A 22116-nucleotide genomic window follows, 5' to 3' on the forward strand; every position below is an offset into this window, starting at 1 on the left:
TTAGCTTTCCTGAGGAGTAAGTAATATATGTAAAGAAACTTGAAGAGCTTCTAGCACATGGTAGATGCTCAACAAATGGCCACGTTAATAATGGAGCTCTTGGTGTTGTAAAGAAAACCACTGCTCATGATAATAATGGAACAGCTGCATTGAGCGCCCCTTGAAAGTGGTAAGAGCAGCCTTCCCATCCACGCTCTTCCACTTGCTGTCTCCACGGCCCTGAACTTGCCCCTTTACCTCTCTGTGCGTCTGTTTCTTCATCTGGGGCTTAGGGTGCTTTGAGCATGGGTGGGGGTAATTATGAAGGAATATTTGTGCCCTAGAAAGCTCTGCATGACTGTTTTGTGCATGATGATGATGGTTACAGTGGGCATTTTCTATGGCTCAAAATAGATGCAGGGTTGGCCCTTACCCCACCAGGGCATTGCAAGAAGTTTTAGTTGTTTTTCTTTCTGGAAGACCTTGGGGAATTTCATTCATCCATCACCCCTGCAGGCGTGCCCAGACCTTGGGCCCTGGACATCCTTTCTGGGCGAGACCATAGCCAACTTCAGCTATCTGCTTGGTTTGTCGTTTGCTGTCCTGGGCTCCCCCTTCAGGGTTCCTTCATCACTCACTCTGCTCCAGGGAACCCCCAGTCCTAGCCTTGCCAGCATCAGCCCAGAACATCCTGGTCTTTCCTCAGTGAGACTCAGCTGCAGCTAGCCAAATTCCACGTCATTGTGAAGATTAAATGAGTTAATACCTGCTAAACCCTTAAAACAAAGTTTGGTGCATGATAGATGCTCCAGAAAGATGAGCTATTTTTATTAGCAGTGTGTCAAGAGCTTAGAACGGGGCCTGGCACATAGCGCGGGCTGTCCTAGTGTTTGCTTTTTTTTTATACGATCATTCATTTATTTGGTCAGTCAACAGACCTTGCCCACGTGTCTTCTTCATGCCAGGCAAGACTTGGGGAGCCAGGGAGAGCATGACCGTCCCTGCCCTCAGGGAGCTTAAAGTCTAGCAAGAAGCAGACAAATAAGCAAAAATGCAGCCGGAATGTAAAAAATCAAGAGATGCCTGGGGAAGGTGGGGATAAAAAGGAAGCTCTAATCTAGTCTGGAGGGAGGGGAATGATAAGAAAATAATAATAGCAGAGATGTATTTTGAGGAATACATGACACATGTAAAGAAGCCTGCAGAATGGTACGTATTCGGTTCCTAGAAGTGGTAACTCTGAAGCTGCACCCTTTGTGAGAGAACCTGGTGGATTAGGGGAGAGAAAAAGAGACCGATAGACAGACAGGGTGTTCTAGGAAAAGCAAGCAGCATGTGCAGCTGGAGCCCAAGCTGGCCATGGGCAACCCCTGAGCGGTAATACAGCTTAGAAGATCTACAGGTAGGAGCTGAGGGGCTACAGAATTTAAACCACCCTCTAGGCCACATGGGTTTCCAGCCCTAGTACTTTGTACTGTTCCACTGAAAAATCAAAAAGATTCCAGGATCAAGTCTAATAAATTTCCAAACCATGCTTGCTATTGAGTCATTAAAGGCGCTAAGAAATCTACAAGAAAGAATGCAATTGAACCTCGTCATTTCCCAGACATGTTTGACCTCAGAATCCTTTCTCCTCCAAAATCTATGAGCCTAACATGGCTGGTGGCATTCCTGGGAATACAGATTGTGAAACAGCCATCGTGATAGGAAGACCTTGAGGCAGGGTACTGCCGTGGTCTGAGTTGCATATCAGAAAGCTAACTCCCCCAGAAGCAAGGACGGACTGGAGAAGGAGACTCTGGAAGCCAGAGGACTGGTGGAGAAGCTAGTGCAGGAGACCAGGAGGAAAGAATGGGGATCTGAACAAGGGCCATGTGTTGGCGAAGAGGAGGAAGGGGATACAGGAGCTGAGGAGGGAGAGTCATCCGGCACTGATGGCTGAATTTAACTGTTCCAATAATGGGAACCCCCTGAACCTGGAAGTCAGGACCAGGAGTTCTGACTTGAGCCCTGAGTTGGTGAGTTGTGGCCAAGGCAAGCCACTCTCGCCCCTCAAGCCTGGTGGCCAATTCTAACACAAAGGGGACATGACAAGATGGTTTCCAAAGGACCCTGCATCTCTGCCATGCTGGCACTCCTAGGCTGTGAGCTGTCTCTACTTCTGAAGCGGGCAAGCAATGTGCTGGACCAGCTCTATGGCACCAGGGTGAAATTGACATGCATTGACTAAGTGCCTACCATGTACTTGGCTGAGTGCCAGGCTGTGGGACAGAGGGAAGGAAGGTAGAAGCTTTCATCAGGACCCATCCTCAGGTAAGTCCATCACCCCTGGAAGTCACCTCAGTATAGGAGAAAGGACTTTGGAATCAGATACCGAGAGAGGCTAATCCCAGCTCTGCCATCCCAGCTGGATGACCTGGAGCAAGTTCCCAGCCCCTCTTACTAGTTTCCTAGGGCTACACAACAAAGTCCCACAAATGTGGTGGGTTGGAGCAACAGAAATTCATTCACTCACAGTTCTGGAAGCCAGTAGTTCAATATCAAGGTGTCTGCAGAGCCGTGCTCCCTCGGGGGTGTGGGAGAGGCTCCTTCCTTGCTCTTCCAGCTTCCGGGGGCTCCAGGGCTTCCTTGGCTTGTGGCCGTATCCCTCCAGGCTCTGCCTCCTCCCACGGCTTTCTCTTTCTCTCAAATCTCCCTCTTCTTTCTCTTAGAAAGGCATCAGCCATTGAATCTAGGAAGGGTCCACCCTGAATCCGGGATGGCTTTATCCTGATGTCTGTATTAATTACATCTGCAAAGTCCCTATTTCCAAATAAGGCCCTATTCGCAGGTACTTGGACATACCTTTTGGGGACACTGTTCACCCAACTACACCCCTTCACGTCTCTGCCTCCTCATCTGGAACGTGGAGATCATTGTAGGCTTGTTTTATTGGGCGGTTGGGAGGATGAAGAGAAGTAGTACGTGTAAAATCCTTAACAAAGCACCTGGCAAACTGTAGTTTCCATATTCATTCATTCATACCTGAAATGATGGTGACAGGTCTGTGTCTTGTACCTGTCCTTCAAGCTCTAATCCTATATGATGCCCTCGCCTCTAAGCACTGATCCAGGCCACTAAAGCGGCCGTTTTGGTGGCATATGGATTGTGACATAAAGGTTGTTTATGTTCTATCAGCCCTAAGTGTGCAAGGGAGGAGAGACTGTCACCTTCTCTGGGAGTGGGGTCACAGGCTGCAGACATTTGTCACTTGGTTGGTCACAACAGCCAGGACAGACTTGGTCAACAGCCAGGACAGAATTGGTCAGCTGCTGCTTCTACCCTGAATTCCAGATGGGCATGGGGCTGCCAGGCACTACAAGGATTTATGGGGACACCTGGGCACGCAGCCTCTCCTGCACTCCTGGGCGTGTCCCTGCCTCCCTCACTGTCTGAGCACATGGGCTGGGCCAGCAGCTGTCAAGGCCCCGGTTCTGTAGAATTACATCTACACATGCACAGACCAGCATGATGTGTCTCCTTCTCTCCTGGAACCCTCAGCACAGAGGGAAGAAGGACAAGTACACAGATTGGGGTGCAGGGAAGGAAGCCCCTCTGGGTTGGAGCTCAGCCCCAGGCTCCCAGTGGGATGCAGAATAGCACAGCTCAGTGCCTGGAGCTGCTAGGAAATGAAATATTTTCTCACTAGATGTTTAATGAACAGGTATGATTGCCACCTTTGAATTCAGGTTGATTTAGGATCGATAGGAAGGGGCAGACAGAAAGATGCTGGAAATGCCAAACTCAGCGGGTCTGTAGACTGATAGGTCATGAGGCTGAGGAGGATGAAGTTTAGCACGCTTCCCAGGATGACTGCGTGGACCGTGGGGAGGCCGAGCGTGATCAGAAGCGGAGGTTTGAATGACAATTCTAGCCATAAAAACCATGCCCAAGATTCCCGGAACGCTCACAATAGACCGGCCAGGCATCGGGCTTAGCTCTCAGCCTGCATTGTTCCTTAATCCTCATAAGAACCCTATGAATACACTGTTTATTCTTGTTCATGTTTTACAAAACTGAGGCAAATAGAACTTGTTAATTCAGCTCCAGCCCCACTGACCTTCTTCCTGTTTCCCATCACACCATGTTGCTTCCTTTGGGAAGCTCAAATTACCCAAAGGGACATTTCCTCAAACTCCCAACCACATCTTCCCCAGTGCAGACTGAGTATGTTTCTGTACTCAAATGTTGATACGAACCTTTTTTCAAACTGGGATCCGACCAGTGTATCAAGGTGCACCTCAGCTCTGAACTCCCCTGCTGTGTAACTTCCTGTGCACCGCTGTCCCTCTCTGAACCTCTTTGGTAAAATGTGTCAAATGATAACATGGCCCTGAGGGTTGTCGTGAAGAGGAAAGGAGAACCCTCGGGTGAAAGTGCTGTAAAATACAAAGTAAATGGAGAGGGTCTCTAGAGGGCAGCTGGGATCTGGCCGCTGGTCAGGTTCAATGGTCCAGCTGCCAATCCAGAGCCCAGATTCGAGTGTCCATGTCTGCCCTCATCTGCCTCATCTGGCCCTCCCCGATCCCACGCCGTCTGAATGCCAGTCTGAAAATTGAGTCGAGACGTCTTTAAACACAACATGTCCTGGTTCCCTGCAAGAGAGTTTGGCTGCTCTGACACCTGTAAAATGGAATTACATCTACAAATTAATTTGCTAGAAATGATTCACATTTCCCAAGACTTTCCTGGAAGCCAATATGAGCAATTAGAGCTGGAGATGCACTCCTGGCCTGGTGAGTTGGGGGTGAGGCAATGATGAACCCACCACCCATTAGCTTAGGAAGCAGCAGGGCCAGGGGACCCTGGAACAGCTGCAGCCCCCTGAGGAGTAAGGATCCATCACCCAGGGGCCTCCACCCTCCACTTGTTTATTTATTGAGGTGAAATTCACATAACGTAAAATGAACTGTTTTCAAACAGAGTGGCATTTAGTACATTCACAATGTTGTATAACCACCACCTCTGTCTAGTTCCAGAACATTCATCACCGCAGAGGAAACCCAGTGAGCAGTTGCTCCCCATCCTCCCTCCCGGCCCCTGGCAACCCACGATCTGCCTTCTGTCCCTGTGCATTTACTTATCCTGGATATTTCATATTCGATCCCACCTATGCTAAAATAAAACTGTACCTGAAACAGGCACCAGGCACAAAGGGCTCTAAGCATCCTAGTTGTTGGGACACCTGACCTGGTGTTGGTGCCAGAGCAGAATGACATTTAGCAAGGTTCTTAGCCCCTTGGGGGTGCAGTTTCTTCTTCTTAACTCAGACTTCACTCCTCGTGCTGACCGTGATTCACGCTCCAGCAAACCCTCCTCCTCCCCAGACTTTCCCTGACCCTCCCCGAGTGAACACCCTGCGCAGCACACTTGGGGTGCCCCATTTGTATTCTGTCCCAGGTGTCACACCAGTGTTTCCTGTGATGCCTGCACCTTGTGGCTTACGGAGGGCAGAAACCACGTGGCATAGCAGATGGGGTACTGGCTTTGCCATCCAGAAAGCTGGGTTCCTGGCCCCGTGTCCTCTCTGTAAGAGGCAAGGAGTATAACGTGAGATGCGCAGTGATGTTCTTTTGTCCTGTCGTTGGCAGCCCCGGAAGTGTTCCAGGTGTATGTGGACGGAGGCCCCGGGTACTCCTACCCCGTTGACTGGTGGTCCCTGGGTGTCACGGCCTATGAGCTGCTGCGGGGCTGGGTAAGATGTGCGCCCGTGTGGTGAACGCGAGGGCTGTGGAAGTGGGGGGCTCAGCTTCTACCAGGCTTGGGTGGTGTGGAATGGCCCTGCCGCTGGACGTGCACCATGCCAGCAAGCAGCCCTGGGTGTCAGTCCTGATTGCCCGTGTGCCAACTCCAAGGTCCTGAGCATTAGAAAGCTCTTAACAAGCTTCTGGTCCCGCCCCTCATTCTACTCACGGGGACAGGGATGTCCAGAGGGGGAGGGTCTTGTGTGAAGCTCAGCAGCTGATCCGTGGCAGCTCAAACACCCAAAGCATCTTGGTGTCATGATTTCAAACGCTGTCCTCTTTCACCCCACAACATGATGCACCCGTGCCCAACTTTCCAGCTTGGTTTTTTGTTGTTGTTATTTTAGTTCCAACCTTCCCCGAATACGTAGCTCATGTCCTATAAAAATGGGGCATTCAGTACATATTTTTGTTTTATTTCTTTTAAATTTAAAAGCTGAAGATGACTAATGGAGCTATTTGGCAACTAATAACTCAGTTTTATTTTAGCAGAAAGAATTATGACAAACGAATTTCGAGGCTTTTTTTTTTTTTTACACAAGTATCATTTGAAAATGACGCCACTTAACCTCTCAGGACCATGGTTTCCCCTTCATACAATGGGGATAGTAACATCCTTTCAGTCTATTCTGTGGTGCTGAAGTTATCCTGGGATCGATGCGCCCCTAGACTGGGACACTCAGTTTGCATATTACCCACCTTATAGCTCCAGCACCCAGCACACAGCACACAGCGTAGAGAGTCAGTTCCTCCCACTGGCTGCTGCTTTAACATTGTCTCATGGTCATCTGCATATATGCATATTCAGAGGGGTAGACAGCGCCCCTTGAGGGCAGGAGCCCCCAGTGCATAGTGATAACTGGTGGGAATGAAGGAAGGAAGGAATGATGACAGCTGTGTGAAAACCATCCAAGCTATGTGAGTGTTATTAGTTATCACCCTGTGGTTCAGGCAACTGGGGTCTCTCTTGATCTCAGTGATTTCCCCTGAATTCCTCAAAAACATACCTGATGATGTTGTTAGAATGCAAAAAATATGTATATGGACTTGTGAGTTTTCTCGGGCACTGAATGAAAACAATTCATCTCTCCCCATCTCCCTGGTTGGTTCCTTTGTCATGTACCGGTTCTTTGATATACATGCTCCAGGAGGGGACATGAGGGTCCCCATGATATTTGTATGAACCAGAGAACACAGACATTGCCAGATGATGTTTATCACAGAATCAATCATACAAATGACCTTGGCAAGCAGTCGACCTAAGCATGATTGGTCATTTGCCAGCAGAAAGTATATTCTCTGTCAGAATACAAGTCAGGACAGTCAGAGAAGATCACTTGGCAAAAAGCCCCAAGGGCTTCAAAATAAAACGTTTCATTTTCAATTTATCTGAGTTTTCTGCTCAGGGATCCAAATGCCACTTTTAATAGAAGAGGGAGGGCCACATGGTGGGATCGGGCCTTTGGTGTGGGGACAGAGTGAACAAGAATGCCTGTTCTGGGTTAGTGTGACTCTGACTCCCAGATATCTTGGTCTGTTCATCTCCGACTTGAAACACCATGGGTTTATGCAAATAGTTTATTCTGTTTTTTTAGTCCTGGAAACGATCACATTTAGTCCAAAAGCTGTACTGAAAAACACTCATATTTTTCCATGGACCATGTGCATTTAGAAGTTATCCTTCCTCATTGAAATTCCTCCATCATGTCAGTGACAGCATCCCTGATAGGTGATCCCCCCCCTGTTCCTTGATTCCCTCAGGATCCAGGGAGCTCCTTACCTCCAAAAGATGAAAGTCATGATGGGAATTTTCTAACACATATTCTAAGATCGTAGAGTTGGAAAGCGTTAAAAATGAAAGGTGTGGGAGATTGAAGGTATTAATATGGTATGTTAGCCAGGGACTCAGGCATGCTCTAGTCCTAGAGCAGAAAGAGACATCTCTCCCGAAATGCTCTATCAGGAGAGCAGAGGAGTGGGGTGCCATCGGTGGGCTTGAAATATCAATGCAGAGAATTCTGTGAGCCTGCTTGGATCCTGCAGCCCAGATGAGGGGAGTAACTTGTACCCAACTTTCCTATGAGCCCAGACAAGAATCTCAGTTCTCACCCTGAGACCTGCTAAGTAAAAAAAAAAAAAAGACTCAAGAAAGCGCCTCCTGGAGAGTTCCCTTTTGAGCACAATTATCTCTGGGACTGTGACCACACCCCCTGAAGAGAACGCCTTGGGGACAGAGAGGAGAGGGAGGTTTCTCATCCACTGACCCGGAGAAGGGACTTAAAGGTCTTAGCCCAGCCCCTGTTTCCCCACCTTCCAGGCTCCTTGACGGCATCCCTGGCAGTGTCACACACCTGTCCACTGGTTTTCCTCCGCAGGCACAGGGCTCTCATCTCCAGAAAGAACCTGTTTCATTTTTTTAAAGCCCTAATAGCTAGAAAGATTTTCCTCTTACTCAACTGAAAGCTGCCTCCTCGTAACACAGAAAGAGGATCTTAGAAGAATTCACAGGTTCAAACCCTGGCTCTACCAGGCGCCTTGTCTGTGATCTGAACCAAGTCCAATAGACAGAACAAATGCTCAGAATCCTCCATCTGTTAACTGAAAAAATAATAATAGTAACACCTACCCAACAGGGCGGCTGTGAATATTAAGTGATACTGACGATGCCAATTACCCAGCTCTGGGACTGATAAAGGGTCGGCACTCGGTCCATGTCAGCTCCCCTCCCCTGGTCTCTCTGATTCCCACGCCGGGGGCCTGCTGGCAGGCCTGCATCCTTTCCAACTTAGCACCTCTCAAGGTGGAGACAGGCCCTGGGGGAGGAGCTGAGTCACATGTGGCTGCGGACCGTTAGTGGGGAGGTCCCGGGCCCGGTGGGCAGGGGTCCGGGCTCCCATCCACACCCCGTGTGCCTTGATGCTGTGATTTCCGCCTTAGTCACTTAACTCCTCTGAGCCCTGGCTTCCTCCTTCATGAAATGGGGATGATGAGGCCGGCCTGCGGGGTCACCGTGGGGATTCCGGGAGGAAATGTAGGCGGGGCACAGGCGGTGTCCAGCACACAGGAGGGATGCTGACCGCTACGTAAATGTGCACGTGGCGATGATTCTGACACAGGTAGCTGCAGAGACAGCGCCGATGACTTCTTCTTAGAGGAGCAGGGAAGAATTTCTGAGGGAGGAAGCATTAAGGGGGATCATACATGAGTTGGTTGGGAAACCGTGTGAGCAGAGACCGGGAAGGGCAGCTGAGGCTGACACAGCAAACATCTTAGACTGACCGGCAGTCAGAAAGACAGTCTGGGGGCTGCCTAGAAAGGACCCTGAGGTCAGCTGGAGGCACTGGCTTCGTTTTGTAGGCAGTGTGGTGCTGTTCATGGAAGCGACAGTATGGTGGTCAAGCGAGAGTCTGGGCTTTGGAATCACATGTTCTGGGGATCAAATCCCAGCTTTGTTGCACAGTTTCTGAATGTCTGGGGTGAGCCTGTTTCTTGTCTATCAAATGGGGAGAACAGTGGCTGCAAAGCGCAGGGTTCCTCAGCCTCAGCTCTACGGACGCTTGGGACTGGGTACTGCTTTGTGACAGGGGCTGCCCGGTGCACTGTAGGATGTTTAGCTGCATCCCCGGCCTCTACCCACCAGAGGCCACCAGCAGGACTTTGCCCCCACCCGGTAAGGACAACCAAAATGTCCCCAGACATTGCCATATGTCCCCTGGAGGGACAGATTATCCCCGCTTGAGAACCACTGCCATAGAGTAATCAAGGGGACTAACGGAGATTCTGGTAACCAAACGTTGTCTTCTACATCTGTGACTCTATTTCAGTTTTGTAGATAAGTTCATCTGTACCCTTTTTTAAGATTCCACATATAAGTGATATCATATGATATTTGTCTTTCTCTGTCTGACTTACTGAGGGATAAATTGGAAGATTGGGATTGACATATACACACTACTATATAAAATAGATAACTAATAAGGACCTACTGCATAGCACAGGGAACTCTACTCAATACTCTGTAATGACCTATACGGGGAAAGAATCTAAAAAAAGAGTGGATATATGTGTATGTATAACTGATTCACTTTGCTGTACACCTGAAACTAACACAACGTTGTAAATCAACTATACTCTAATAAAATTTTTAAAAATAAAGTTGCAACTCCCCTCCTCCCCCCTGCCCACAAACACCTCAGGCCCTCCTTTTTCTCTAAGACACGTAACACCATGTAATATCTGTTTTATGTATTTTGATCGTCTATTTCCCCACACTAGAATGTGAACTCCATGAGGTGGGGATTTTTCTGTTGTTTATTTACTAACGTGTTCCCCAGCCCCTAGAGCAGAGCTTGGTATACCTTGGGGACACAATACTTGCTGACTAAATAACAGATGGATAAATAAAGTCTCAGTCAAGTTTCTTAAAAATAAATAAATGAAAAAATGAGATTCTGAATGTCAGATCACTGGCCCATGGCCTTGCAGCAGGGGATGGAGCCCTAAAAGCCCATGCTATGGTGCCATGAGGACTTCTACCCTCTCTGCTTCCCCCCAACCACCTCCCTCACATGGTGTTACCCTTGCCTTTGACCCCTGTCAGCACTTCTCCTTAGGGTTCAGTAGACAGAGAAGGCGTGGGTGATGGCTAATAGAGGGAGGGGTGTGGCGCTCCTAGAGGTTGGAGCAGAACTAAGAACCGCTGGGCACACACCGGATGGTGGGCTCAACCACAGAGACAAGGAATCTGTTGGTATATTAACCCAAGAAAGGGAGAGAGGCAGCCCTTGGGTTGAGCACCGCCTTTCTGTCCCTCAGTAAAGCAAACAGAGAGAGCCCTGAGCTGGAAGTCAGAAACCTGGGGGGAATTGAACTCTGGGACCTCGCCCCTCCACGTTTTATATCTCCATAAAGGGAGGGGTTTTCAAGCTGTGTTTCCTGGAAGTATAGGACCCTGAAGAGGTGATTCTACAGTTCATATGGGAAAAAAATGTTTCTCCAGGCTTTGGACGTTTAAATAGCCCAGGGAACTGTTATTCCCTATCATCTGTTCTATGTTTGGGATTTTGAGTAAAAAGATTTGGGGGAAAAAACATTGGATGAGATGGTCCTCAAGGCCCAGCTCAGCTCTAACAGTTAAAATAACAGGTCTACTGCAGTTCTTTTCCGGTTTCTTCCATTTCTCGGTAAACTGGCAATTTTTGTAAACTGAGTTTCATGGAATAGAGACACACCTGCTCTCTATAATGAGTATATCCAGTGCCCTGCTGCCAAAATCACTTTCACCAGCAGAACATGTAATTACTTTACCTTATAAAGACCACTTGGTTTTCTGAGTCAAGACATCCTAAGGCCAATGAGTGAGAACCGAGCATCAGTTGAACTCTTTACCAGACGCAGATGGAATATGGATCTTAATATGTGCCAGTATTCTTGTCGAAGGACCTGGCTTTCTCCACAACCACGCAAACAGATTAAGGCTGAGCCTGGAGCTTAAAGGCGCAGAGCTGATTTTATTTTATTATTTTTAAAAAATTTTTATTGGAGTATAATTGCGTTACAATGTTGTGCTAGTTTCTACTGTACAGCAAAGTGAATCAGCTATACATACACATATATCCCCTCTTTTTTGGATTTCCTTCCCATTTAGGTCACCACAGAGCACTGAGTAGAGTTCCCTGTGCTATACAGTAGGTTCTCATTAGTTATCTATTTTATACATGGTATCAATAGTGTATATATGTCAATCCCAAACTCCCACTCCATCCCTCCCCCTCCCCCTCCCTCTTGGCCACCACAAGTCTGTTCTCTATGTCTGTTTTAACCACGTGGGGTCTCCCTCTCTGATGCCGCCTGTTGTCCTTTGGTTGCAGAGGCCGTATGAAATCCACTCGGCCACCCCCATCGATGAGATCCTCAACATGTTCAAGGTGGAGCGTGTCCACTACTCCTCCACGTGGTGCAAGGGCATGGTCGCCCTGCTGAAGAAGGTAAGGGGGCAGCGGCCAGCCCGCCTGGCCAGGGAGCTGGGCACTCGGTGCAGCAACAGGCAGACCAGCAGATTAAGGAATGAGAAAACGAACGGCGAGACAGTGGTGGAAATAATAAAGTCAGCGGTGCTCTAACGCCTCCTCGTAAGCACTCTCACCATCCCGCATCAAGATCACAGAGCCGCTGGAGAGGGTGGCTTGTAGTCACGTCTGCGACAACAAAGCCCACAGGCTTTTTTCAGTCCACGACAAGCTTCTAATAATTAGAAATATTTAATGCATATAGCTCTTTAAAAATTTTACAAATTGTCTTTTAACTCGCTGACCTTTAAGACGTTGGGCGTGTCCTGACTTCTCCTGGGAACTGTTGCTAGTAGAATAAAGCAGTGGTTCTCCAAGGTGGTTCCTGGACCAGCATCCCCCGGGAGCTTGTTGGAAATGCGGATTCTCAGGCTCCACCCACAGACCTGCTGAATCAGAAATGGTGGGGCGGGCCCTGCTGTTTGTGTTCTGATAAGCTCGAGTTCAGCATGGGCAGTGGGTCGTGGAGCCCTCCTTCTGAGGCTGGCGTTCAGCTAAACTCACTCGGAATCCTCTAAGACACAGAGTCGAGCTTTGCATGTGATCAGCACCAGTCACCTTTAATGAAGGAATTATGATGATGGCAGCTGGCACTGGTTGGGGGAATGTTATATGGGGGCTCTGCTCATTTAGTCCTTACATGCCCTGCGAGAGGAGTAGTGTTAGTGCCCCCATAGTAGAGATGGGAAAACTGAGGCTCGGGAAAGCCGATCATTCACTCACTGTCACAGGGCTGTTAGAGGCAGAGGAGGATTTAAATCCAAGCTCTCTGAACTCCAGATGTCAGCTCTTAATCCCTCCAAACTCTGTAGATGACTTAGGGAATTACTCATTAATTACATTGCTTTAGGGGTGATTCACCCCCTGGGTTTTAGACATCAGTGGTCCTTAACCAACTGCTGATTAGAATCACTTGGAAGCTCTACCCACCTGCCAACACCTCCACCTCCCACCCACCCATGGAGTCAGAGAACTAACCGCTGCCCTAAACGGTGACCAGCCCCCTCCACCGCCGCCCTGCCCTGGGCACTGAAGCAGCATCTCTGTTTAAATCTGTACCCGTCATTTTGGGGACAGTTCCTAGAGAGAGGCCACCATGATCAGCAGGTGGGACCCTGCCAGGTGCCCCTCCCATGGTGTGACTGTAGCCCACTCGCTGCAGTGACAGGCGAGAGCCGACGGGCGGGGGTCCAGACTCCAGCTCCCACCTGCCAGCGGCTGGCTGTGGCATCCGGCCTTGGTGTGTCCCAGCCCTTCACCCATCCCCTTTGGGTCTCATCTGAATCATGAGCCGGCAGTGGAAGAGTCACCATTATCCCTCCTACTTGCAGAGGAGGAAACATGCACAGCACAGTCAGCAGCTCCGCCGGGGCCACACTGCTACCGAGTGGCCCTCCCAGGGCTGGGCCCCGTCTTTCACTTTTAGCCTCAGTGTTCTTGCACCAGATAAGCTAGTGTTTTGAAAGCTGAAACCCCCTCTGGATGCAAGATAATATTGTACGGCTATCTTTTTTCTTTTACTGCATCACCCCTTATTAGCAGAAACTCCATTTGAAAGGATGCTAAAAGTTGACCCCTTGGCTACAAATGAGGCCATTCCATCAGACTGCAGAGGTCACCTCATAGCTGTCCAGGGAGAAATTTTATTATGCTTTTGTGCATCCCATTACCAAGCTGAAAGTCCTAAAACAAGGTGGCTAATTCTTTTTATTTTTAATTGGAAGCCTCTGCAGACCTCATTGAGAGGTGGCACGTCACAGGGTGCGAGTTCCCAAGGGGAGCACGGCGGGCGAAAATCTGGTCCCTGTCCAAAGAGCCCATTGCTGGATGACCTCCCAGCAGCCTGACCCCTCAGGCTCCCTGGCTATAAAGAGATGAGTGTAGGTGACGCTTCCAACACAGCAGCCCAAACAGGGCAGGACATTCATGGAACGCAGAAAGCAGGGGCACCTTCATTTTCCCAAGACTCCGCCTTCGGATTCCCCCCAAAACCTCGGTGGGGTGCACTGCCCAAGCGAGCACGTTTGCCCTTTGCCTGCAGCTCCTGACCAAGGACCCCAAGAGCCGCCTGTCCAGCCTCGGTGACGTCCAGAGCGCACCCTACTTGGCTGACATGAACTGGGACGCGGTGTGGGAGAAGGCCCTGATGCCCGGCTTCGTACCCAATGTGAGTGAGGTCCTGTTCGACGGCATCCCGCCCTGTGCAGGGTCCCCTGCCTGGGCGGGCAGGAAGACACCAGAAGCTGTCCAGTGGGGGCCCTGCTGGCCACGGTCACCTGAGCACCAGAGGAATCACGTTTCACTGAGATTCGGGGTGGATTTGTACCTGATTTCCGAGGTCCACACCCAGATGCCTGCAGTTGTCCCCTCTGGCCACACTGTTTCTTAGCTCCATACCTGTGAACACACTGCTTCCTCTTCCAGGAATGCCTTTCTTGTCCACTTGGAAATCTCCTACCCCTCCTTCCAGACTCAGCGTAAAGCACAACAAGTGGTCCACTGGAGGGTCTTGGTAACTGCCTTCTGGATAAGGAGCAAACTCAATCATTGCCTCCTCTGGGACATTTTCCCAGCCAACCCCTCCACCCCCTTACCTGGAGTGGATCTCACCCTCCCTGGTTCCCCACTGGACAGGTGCCTAGGTCTACGTTAGCGGTCAATCACGTTCTGTTGCGTGCATCTGCCATTCCCCGAGAGCTTCAGAGGGTGGGTTGGCTGACCTTCGCCTGAGAGAGATCCCAGAGCAATGGGTGACCCCAGAAGCTGCTAGAAGACCTCGATATGTGCTTGTCACATGAGTATGGATTAGTTAATGATAATAGCCAATAGGGTTAAGCGTGTTCTAAAGCTTCATGTACATTATGTCATATAAGCTTCACAACAGGGAAGGGGGCCCTGTTAGTAGTCTCAGCTTAAGTGAATAGTCTCAGGTTAAGCGAATAGTCTCAGGTTAAGCAAACTGCCCACAATTACTCAGTGAGAAATTGGCAAAGCCAGGGCTTGACCTCAGGCAGTCTGGATCCAGAGCCTCCATTGAAGGAAGGAAGGAAGGAAGAAAGGAAGGAAGGAAGGAAGGAAGGAAGGAAGGGAGGGAGGGAGGGAGGGAGGGAGGGAGGGAAGATAAATCAGGCCAGGAAAGACTTGGGCCTGGAATCTGACCTGCTCACTGGGAGAGGGAGAGTGGTGGGGGACAGATGTGCCACCAAGGGAAAGGGGACTATTAGTGGAGCCATAGAAGTTGGCGGTGTGAGGAGCCCGGCAGGGGCAGGTGTGGGAGAGCTGTCAGTACAGACAATCCCAGTGGGGACTGTTCTGCTGGGACCTCTCTCCAGGATCGAGACGGGAAAGGGAAAAGAGTGTAGAACTGCTCCCCATCAGACCACCAACAAAACAATAATAATAATAACTGTGATTAACATTTGTTGGTACCCACCCTGGGGCAGGGACTGGGCTAAGAGCTTTCCCTGCATTGTCTCACCCCAGCCTCACAAGCTCGGAGCACTTACCCTCATTTTACAGTTATGGAAACTGAGGGCCAGAGAGGTTGAGGGACTTGCTAGTGAGTGGAAAAGCCAGGCCTTGCCCCAGTTCTATCTGCAAAGCCCTGGTTCCTCCTCCTGCCCTGGCCATGGCAGGGCACTGGCTGACATCGAGGGGTGAGGCAGCCTGGCCAAGGCAAGTTGGATGGCAGGTAGCAAGACCCTCGCTTGTAAGTTGGGGTTTAAGGCCGGGGCTCCCATGGGAGGCGGCTGGGACTGCAGGGCAGCAGAGGGAGTGGTCAGTCATTGCAGGCCTGCCATGGATCAGGAAGGACCCATTCTAGAAGATTTGCAAACACCATCTCAGTTAACCCTCATCAACCCACTGAGCCTGCTGCATTTTACGCAGATGAGGAAACTGAGGCAGAGAGAGGTTATATGTCTCCCTCAAAGACATGCAGGTGAAAGGTGAGGCTGTAGGACTCAGTGGCAAGGCTGGCAGCCCCCCCGGGGTTGTGCCTGGTCCCTCTCCTCCCTGGCCCCCATCCAATCAGAAACAGGGACACCTACTCAAGAACTCACTTCTCACTTGGCCCTAGAACTTTATTAACTTATTTAATCTTGCATGAGGGAGGAATGCTTATCCAGACTTTACAGATAGTGAACTGAGTCCCAGAGAAGTTAAAAACTTGTTCAAGGTCAGAAAGCAGCAGAACTGGGTTGTTGTTTTTTCTGAGCACCTTCAGAGCTATTGATGTTATAACCACCAGACTGTGCTGCCTGAGAGGGCCAGCATCCTGGGCTGGGTCTCAGGATGGAAAAGAGCCACCTGGGATAAGTCAGGGAGACCGATACTGCTCCTGACCAAAGTGGCAGGAGCCCAGCCTAGAGCAGGGCCAGGCCTGAGGGTCAGCTGGCTCTAGCTGCAGGAGAACAGGGAGCCAGGATGGGGAACTGAGTAGATTTTGTCCAGAAATGGTATTTTTAAATGGAATTGTTAAAAATGATATTTATAGAAAAGGTAGTAATGACATGAGAAGGAGAGTATGAGAAAACAAGTGAAAGGAACAGATTGGAAAACTGAACTCAACCTCACGAAATGAACATACGTAAGGAGATCAAGGGAACGTGTGGATGTTAATAAGTGGGGTGTGCAAGGTGGGCGGGATTATGGGGATAAATGAATGACATGTGCAGCGAGGATGTGTCATTGTTCATTATCAGGAAGAAAGTGTAGCTGATGTATCCCATAGGAGTAGTTCATTGGTACTTGTTGAATGAATGAATGATTGATTGAACGAATGGATGAGTGAATGAATGAAAATACAATTCAATGGCACGGAACAAAGACAAACCGTGTTTTCTTTTCCATTTCCTTTCAGAAAGGGAGACTGAACTGTGACCCCACATTTGAACTTGAAGAAATGATTCTTGAATCCAAACCACTTCACAAAAAGAAGAAGAGGTTGGCAAAGAACAGGTCCAAGGATGGCACGAAGGACAGCTGTTCTCTGGTGAGTGCTGTCTCAGGAGCAGACCCCAGGCAGAGAGGAATCCTATACTCCAGTGAATATGATTGAGCTGCTTCTTAGCCAGATGGGGGGCTTGTCACTTTGCCCCACCAAATACGTTCATTTGCAGTCAATAAAATACCTCCATCGAACAAGTGGTCTTTCATGGCAGGACGCCGTGAAAGCACCACTGGAGATGGACATATCCGTGCTCTCACCATTCACATTAGCACTGTTCCTAGTGCAGGAACCTCCGTGTCTGTGAGCAAGAGCAGAAGAAATGATGCTGAGCGACACCAGCGCTGTTCCGAGCAGCCCCCAGCACCCTCTGCAAAGGTTTTATACTGTGGAGGCACCCAGGGCCACACTCTGTGGGCCCCCGCATTAATTTTCTAGGCTGCCATCACAAAGTATCACACACTTGGTGTCTTGAAACAACTGAAGTGTGTTCACACAATTCTAGAGGCCAGAAGTTCAAAACCAGGTATCGACAGAGCTTTGCTCTCTCCAAAGGCTATAGGGAGGGTCCCTCCTTGCCTCTTGCAGCTTCTGGCGGTGGCCAGCAGCCCTTGACATCCCTTGGCTCGCAGCTGCATCACTCCCATCTCTCCCTCCGTCTCCACGTGGCGTTTTCCTCTCTGCGTCTTCACACGGCCCTCTTTTAGGGCACCCGTCATTAAATGTGGAGCCCACCCTGCTCCAGGATGACTTCAGCTTAACTAGTTCCATCTACAAAGACCCTGTTTCCAAATAAGCTCATATTCACCAGTCCAGGGGGTTAGGACTTCAACATATCTCTTTAAAATTTTTTTTACTTTTTATTTTTTATTGAAGTATGGTTGATTTACAATGTTGTGTTAATTTCTGCTGTACAGCAAAGTGATTCAGCTATACACATACATTCTTTTTCATTTTCTTTTCCATTATGGTTTATCACAGGATATTGAATATAGTTCCCTGTGCTATACGGTAGGACCTTGTTGCTTATCCATTCTATATATAATAGTTTGCATCTGCTAATCCCAAACTCCCACTCCTTCCCTCCCCCGCCCTCTCCTCCCCCTTGGCAACCACAAGTCTGTTCTCTATGTCTGTGAGTCTATTTCAGCTTTGTAGATAGGTTCATTTGTGTCATCTTTTAGATTCCACATGTAAGTGATAACATACAGTATTTGTCTTTCTCTTTCTGACTGACTTCACTTAGTATGATAATCTCCAGGTCCATCCATGTTGCTGCAAATGGTATTATTTCATTCTTTTTCATGGCTGAGTAGTATTCCCTCGTATGTATACAAATCTTCTTTATCCATTCCACAACATATCTTTTTGGAGGACACAATTCAACCCACAACTGCCCCTTCCTCCATCAAAATATATTAAAAATTGTAATGCATGATTACATTGGTAGGAAGATGAATATAACTTTTAATGTTAAAAGTTCATTTTTTTCAGCTTATTTGAAAAGAAATTAAAACATCTTTGTAGCCCCTAAAAGTATCGTGGAGCCTAGGCCAGTGCCTGCAGAGCCTAATGCAGAAGTTGTCCTGGGAAGGGCTGGGTATGTGTACGTAAGGGCGCACAAGGGTGTGGGGTTCCTGCACAGGCATGCAGTGTATGTTCGGCATCCAGGCAGCCTCTGGGTCGTGTATTACAGAGCATCCGTGGGACAGGTGGTCCTTGGCACCTGTTCCTGAAGAGAATGAGCACCTTTGCATGATGGCCTTAAATTTCTCCCTCTCCCCGCCATGCTTCTTAATTAGGACTAATGAACATCCAAGTGATCAGGAAACCAAGGTCATGATTTTCAATTCCTATTCCTTTTAACATGGCTTTTAAATTGGATTTAATGGCTTAAAATGGAGAAAAGCATCTCTGTCTGCCAGCTCCCCTCCCCACCCCGGGTGGCACAGCCGCCGCTACAATCAGGGCTGCTCCAGCCACTTCGATTGTCCCCAGCCGCAAGCATCCGTGGTCCCATTTAGATCAGTTTCTGCTCGTCCTCACTCCTTGGATGACGCTTCATCACTTACAATCCCCTCTCTATGCTCTTTGACAGAATGGACACCTCCAGCAGTGCCTGGAGACGGTGCGGAAAGAATTCATCATATTCAACAGAGAGAAGTAAGTCCACCACCAGCATCTGCTGGGCAGAGCCCTTCCAAGGGCAGAAAGTCTCCCTGGGGGAATCGGGGTCCCTGGCCCCCCATGAAGCCAGCCACGACGCTGGAAGGGAAGCAGCAGGTGGACCCCGTTGTTCTAATCCTGCCTCTGCCGTGTGGCCCGAGCGAGGCACTAACTTCACCTCTCTGGGCCTCAGGGTCTTCATGTGAAGTGGGGTGGCCACAGGAGGACCAAGCTGGCACACAGGATGCTGGCGCAGAGGGGCAGGCCTACAGATGGTTACGTGCCCGAGCTCTGGAGCAAAATTGCCTGGGATCAAGTCCTGGCTCTTCCGCTGCCAGAGTGACCTAAGGCAAGTCACAACGTCACTGAGCCTCATTTTCAGCAATGACAAAGTGGAAATCACTCCCTTGCAGTGTGTTTGTTGTAAGGTTAAATGAGGCTGTTGATACAATACCTGGCATGGTAGGAGTACTCGTGAAAAGGATTACTATTATTGTTGTTGTTGTTGCCATTGTTCTCGTTATTATTTGACGGGGTAAGGTGGTGTGGACTGTGCTGGGACCCCAGCATCATGGGCTGGCAGGAGATAGGATGATGCTGAGTTGGGAGGGGCGAAGCTGGGGTCTGACCTGGCCGCATGACTGCCCTTACGGCAGCCAAGGAAGCAGAGGCTCAGGCTTGGTCCCAGCTGACATTACTATCTGGGGGCTCATCCGCCTGTGCCTGATGGGTCAGAGCAGAGGCTTGGGCAGCCATGGGCTCGTGCAGCAGGAGCTGAAACCGTGTAGGCAGGACTGACAGCACATCAGCCCCATTTGGCCAACACTCAACTAGGCCTTGGGCTTGCGGAGATGATCGGGTACGCTTCCCTCCCTCCAGGAGGGCCAGATGGACACATACCACGTTGGCCCTTAGGCGTTCACCAGCGTTCCACCATTTTCAGCTTATAGCAGGTGACAGCAGCACTGGGGATGCATGATATGGAAAAGGGCAGCCCAGGCGTGGCTCCGACAGCAGGTGCCAGGCTCAGCCTGGGTGTCAGGGAAGCTTCTGGAGGCACCATGCCCGGCTGAGTCCTGGCGGGCGAGGAGAGCAAGGCGTGGAGTTCCAGGAGCGAGGACGATGCACGGAGAACGAGACGGCGTGGCAGACACAGGGACCAGCGGTTGTTTCAGAAGTCTGTATTCCCTAAGCGTGCATGGGGGGTGGAGCAGCCCGAGGTGAGGGCCCCGGGGCAGAGTTGTTTGGGTCGGTGGGCAGGGCGGGGCCCCATTCCCAGTGGGCACTGGGGGAGGTGAAGGAGACTGCAGCCTGTCATTTATCCTGGTCAGCTAAAGCTCTAGGGCTGGTGGATGCTCAGGTTAGCCCAGACACACACACACCAAGCTGGGCAGCAAGCCTCACCCACTGCGGGACTACGTCCTTGGTCCCAGCAGAACGGGAAGCGCCTGTGCAACACAGCCCGTCAGACTTGGGACAGGCGGGGGCTGACGTGGTGAGTGGTTTCAGAGCTCATCACAGTTTCCCTGTGGTCCTGCCTGCTCTGAGGCTCACGGTCCCCTCCCAGCGGCAGACACCCAGTCCTGGGAGCTTCCGCTCAAACCAGCTTGGGCACTTTGGACCAAAGTGATGGTGGGCTCCAGGCAACCTTGCCTCGAGTCCTTTATCAGTTCAGGCATGTCTGAAGGGTCCTCCGAGAGTGCCTGGATGGCAGATGTGAGCCTGTGAAAAGGCAGAGGGGTGACGGACCCGAGCGGATAGCAATCACATTGCATATTGTGCTGCGTGCCAGAAGATGCTTCAATCTAGAATCCGAAGAATCCAAGTTGTTTCCCTTTAAAAGAAAATGAACATGAGATATCCCTCCTTGTGTTGTTTAGGGGTTGCATCCGGCTGCTTTTAGCAGAAATCTAACTATATAGTGGCTTCGACCAATTAGGTGTTCTTTCTCACGTGGAAAAGTGAATGGATAAGGAAATGTAGTAGGATCACCCAGCCGTGCTGAGGACCCCTTTGAGAGTTGTGGTCATGGATTTGAAGTGAGCCTGGCACCGTTAACAGAGAGAGGGTGGAAGTCATTTTCCAGATGGAGGCTGCGGGGTCAAGGACCAGCATATGCAAAAGCAGGAGGCAGGAAAGAAGATGGCCCGTAAGGGGAGATGTGCGTGGGTTTCACCGAGGTTCCTGCTTTTCATCCCTGCATCTCTGTTCACCTCAGGTGCTCCCCAGTGGCTCTGAGGCTATAGGCTACCTGTCAGAGCAGGTGTGCTGGGAGCAGTGCCTTTCCCCCAGCCTCTCCCCACCCACCATATAAAACTATCCAGGTGGACGGCTTGGTGTCTGGATGCTGTCTGAGCATCACGTCGACCGCTCCATGTCAAACCCCATCCCTGCTCCACAATGTACATGGGAAGGGAGCCACATTGCATCTACCCATAACCCTCTCTGCTGCGGTTTCTCATCTACAAAAGTGCCTGTGAGAAGTCAACTCATGAGGCATGATCTGCCCCAAAGCAAGAGATTTCCTTTTAAACCAAGAAAAAAAAGTCGGCGCTATTCATCCTGCACTTCCTTCTGCAATCCTGTTTTTGAAGCACCTGCTGTGTTGGCACTTGAGTAGCTGGAAAATTAAGTCAAGTACCTTCTTTCCGACCTCAGACATGAGGCCAGTGGGGTGACAGTAGGGGACGCCAAGACGCCGAGCCAGGCTTCCCTCCAAGCTCCGCTGGGACCATGCTGCCCCGTCGCTGCTTCCCTCCAGCAGTCCTGTTTCCTTTCATTCCCTGCACGCCCGGCCGTCAAAGTGCAACAGACTGGTCCTTCTCCATGTACGGTTGTTACAGGCCTTGTCTCTGCAGAAGGCTCTGTAAAGAAGAACCAGAAGGAAGTGCCATAGTCACAGGGGTTCATGTCGGAATCTCCCGGGGGGTTGTTAGCATTTAGAATTGCTGCATCTGTTACAGGTTGAACTATGTCCCCCCCCCAAAAGATATGCTGAAGTTCTAGCCACCAGGACCTTAGAATGCGACCTTATTTGGAAACAGGGTTGTTGCAGATATAATTAGTCGAGATCAGGTCACACTGGAGCAGGGGACCCTTAGTCCAATATGACTGGTGTCCTAATAAGAAAAGAGACACAGACACAGGGAGAAGACTGTGTGAAAATGGCATC

The 22116-nt window shown here is 50.0% G+C and overlaps 1 protein-coding gene across 3 annotated transcripts in view; it reads left to right on the top strand.

Moving 5' to 3' along the window:
* STK32B (serine/threonine kinase 32B) overlaps positions 1-22116 on the top strand; it is a 343316-nt gene that overhangs the window by 306656 nt on the left and 14544 nt on the right. For 2 of the 3 annotated variants that reach the window (XM_036852052.1, XM_036852055.1), the window contains exons 7-11: positions 5610-5713; positions 11633-11749; positions 13872-13997; positions 16692-16823; positions 18877-18941. In XM_036852052.1, the coding sequence (XP_036707947.1) occupies positions 5610-5713; positions 11633-11749; positions 13872-13997; positions 16692-16823; positions 18877-18941 (544 nt within the window). Of the gene's footprint in view, positions 1-5609; positions 5714-11632; positions 11750-13871; positions 13998-16691; positions 16824-18876; positions 18942-19137; positions 19228-22116 lie in introns of those variants that run through there. The other variant, XM_036852053.1, reaches the window with a different exon arrangement.

This window comes from Balaenoptera musculus, chromosome 5, assembly GCF_009873245.2.
Source record: "Balaenoptera musculus isolate JJ_BM4_2016_0621 chromosome 5, mBalMus1.pri.v3, whole genome shotgun sequence".
In the NCBI taxonomy this organism is placed as follows: Eukaryota; Metazoa; Chordata; class Mammalia; order Artiodactyla; family Balaenopteridae; genus Balaenoptera; species Balaenoptera musculus.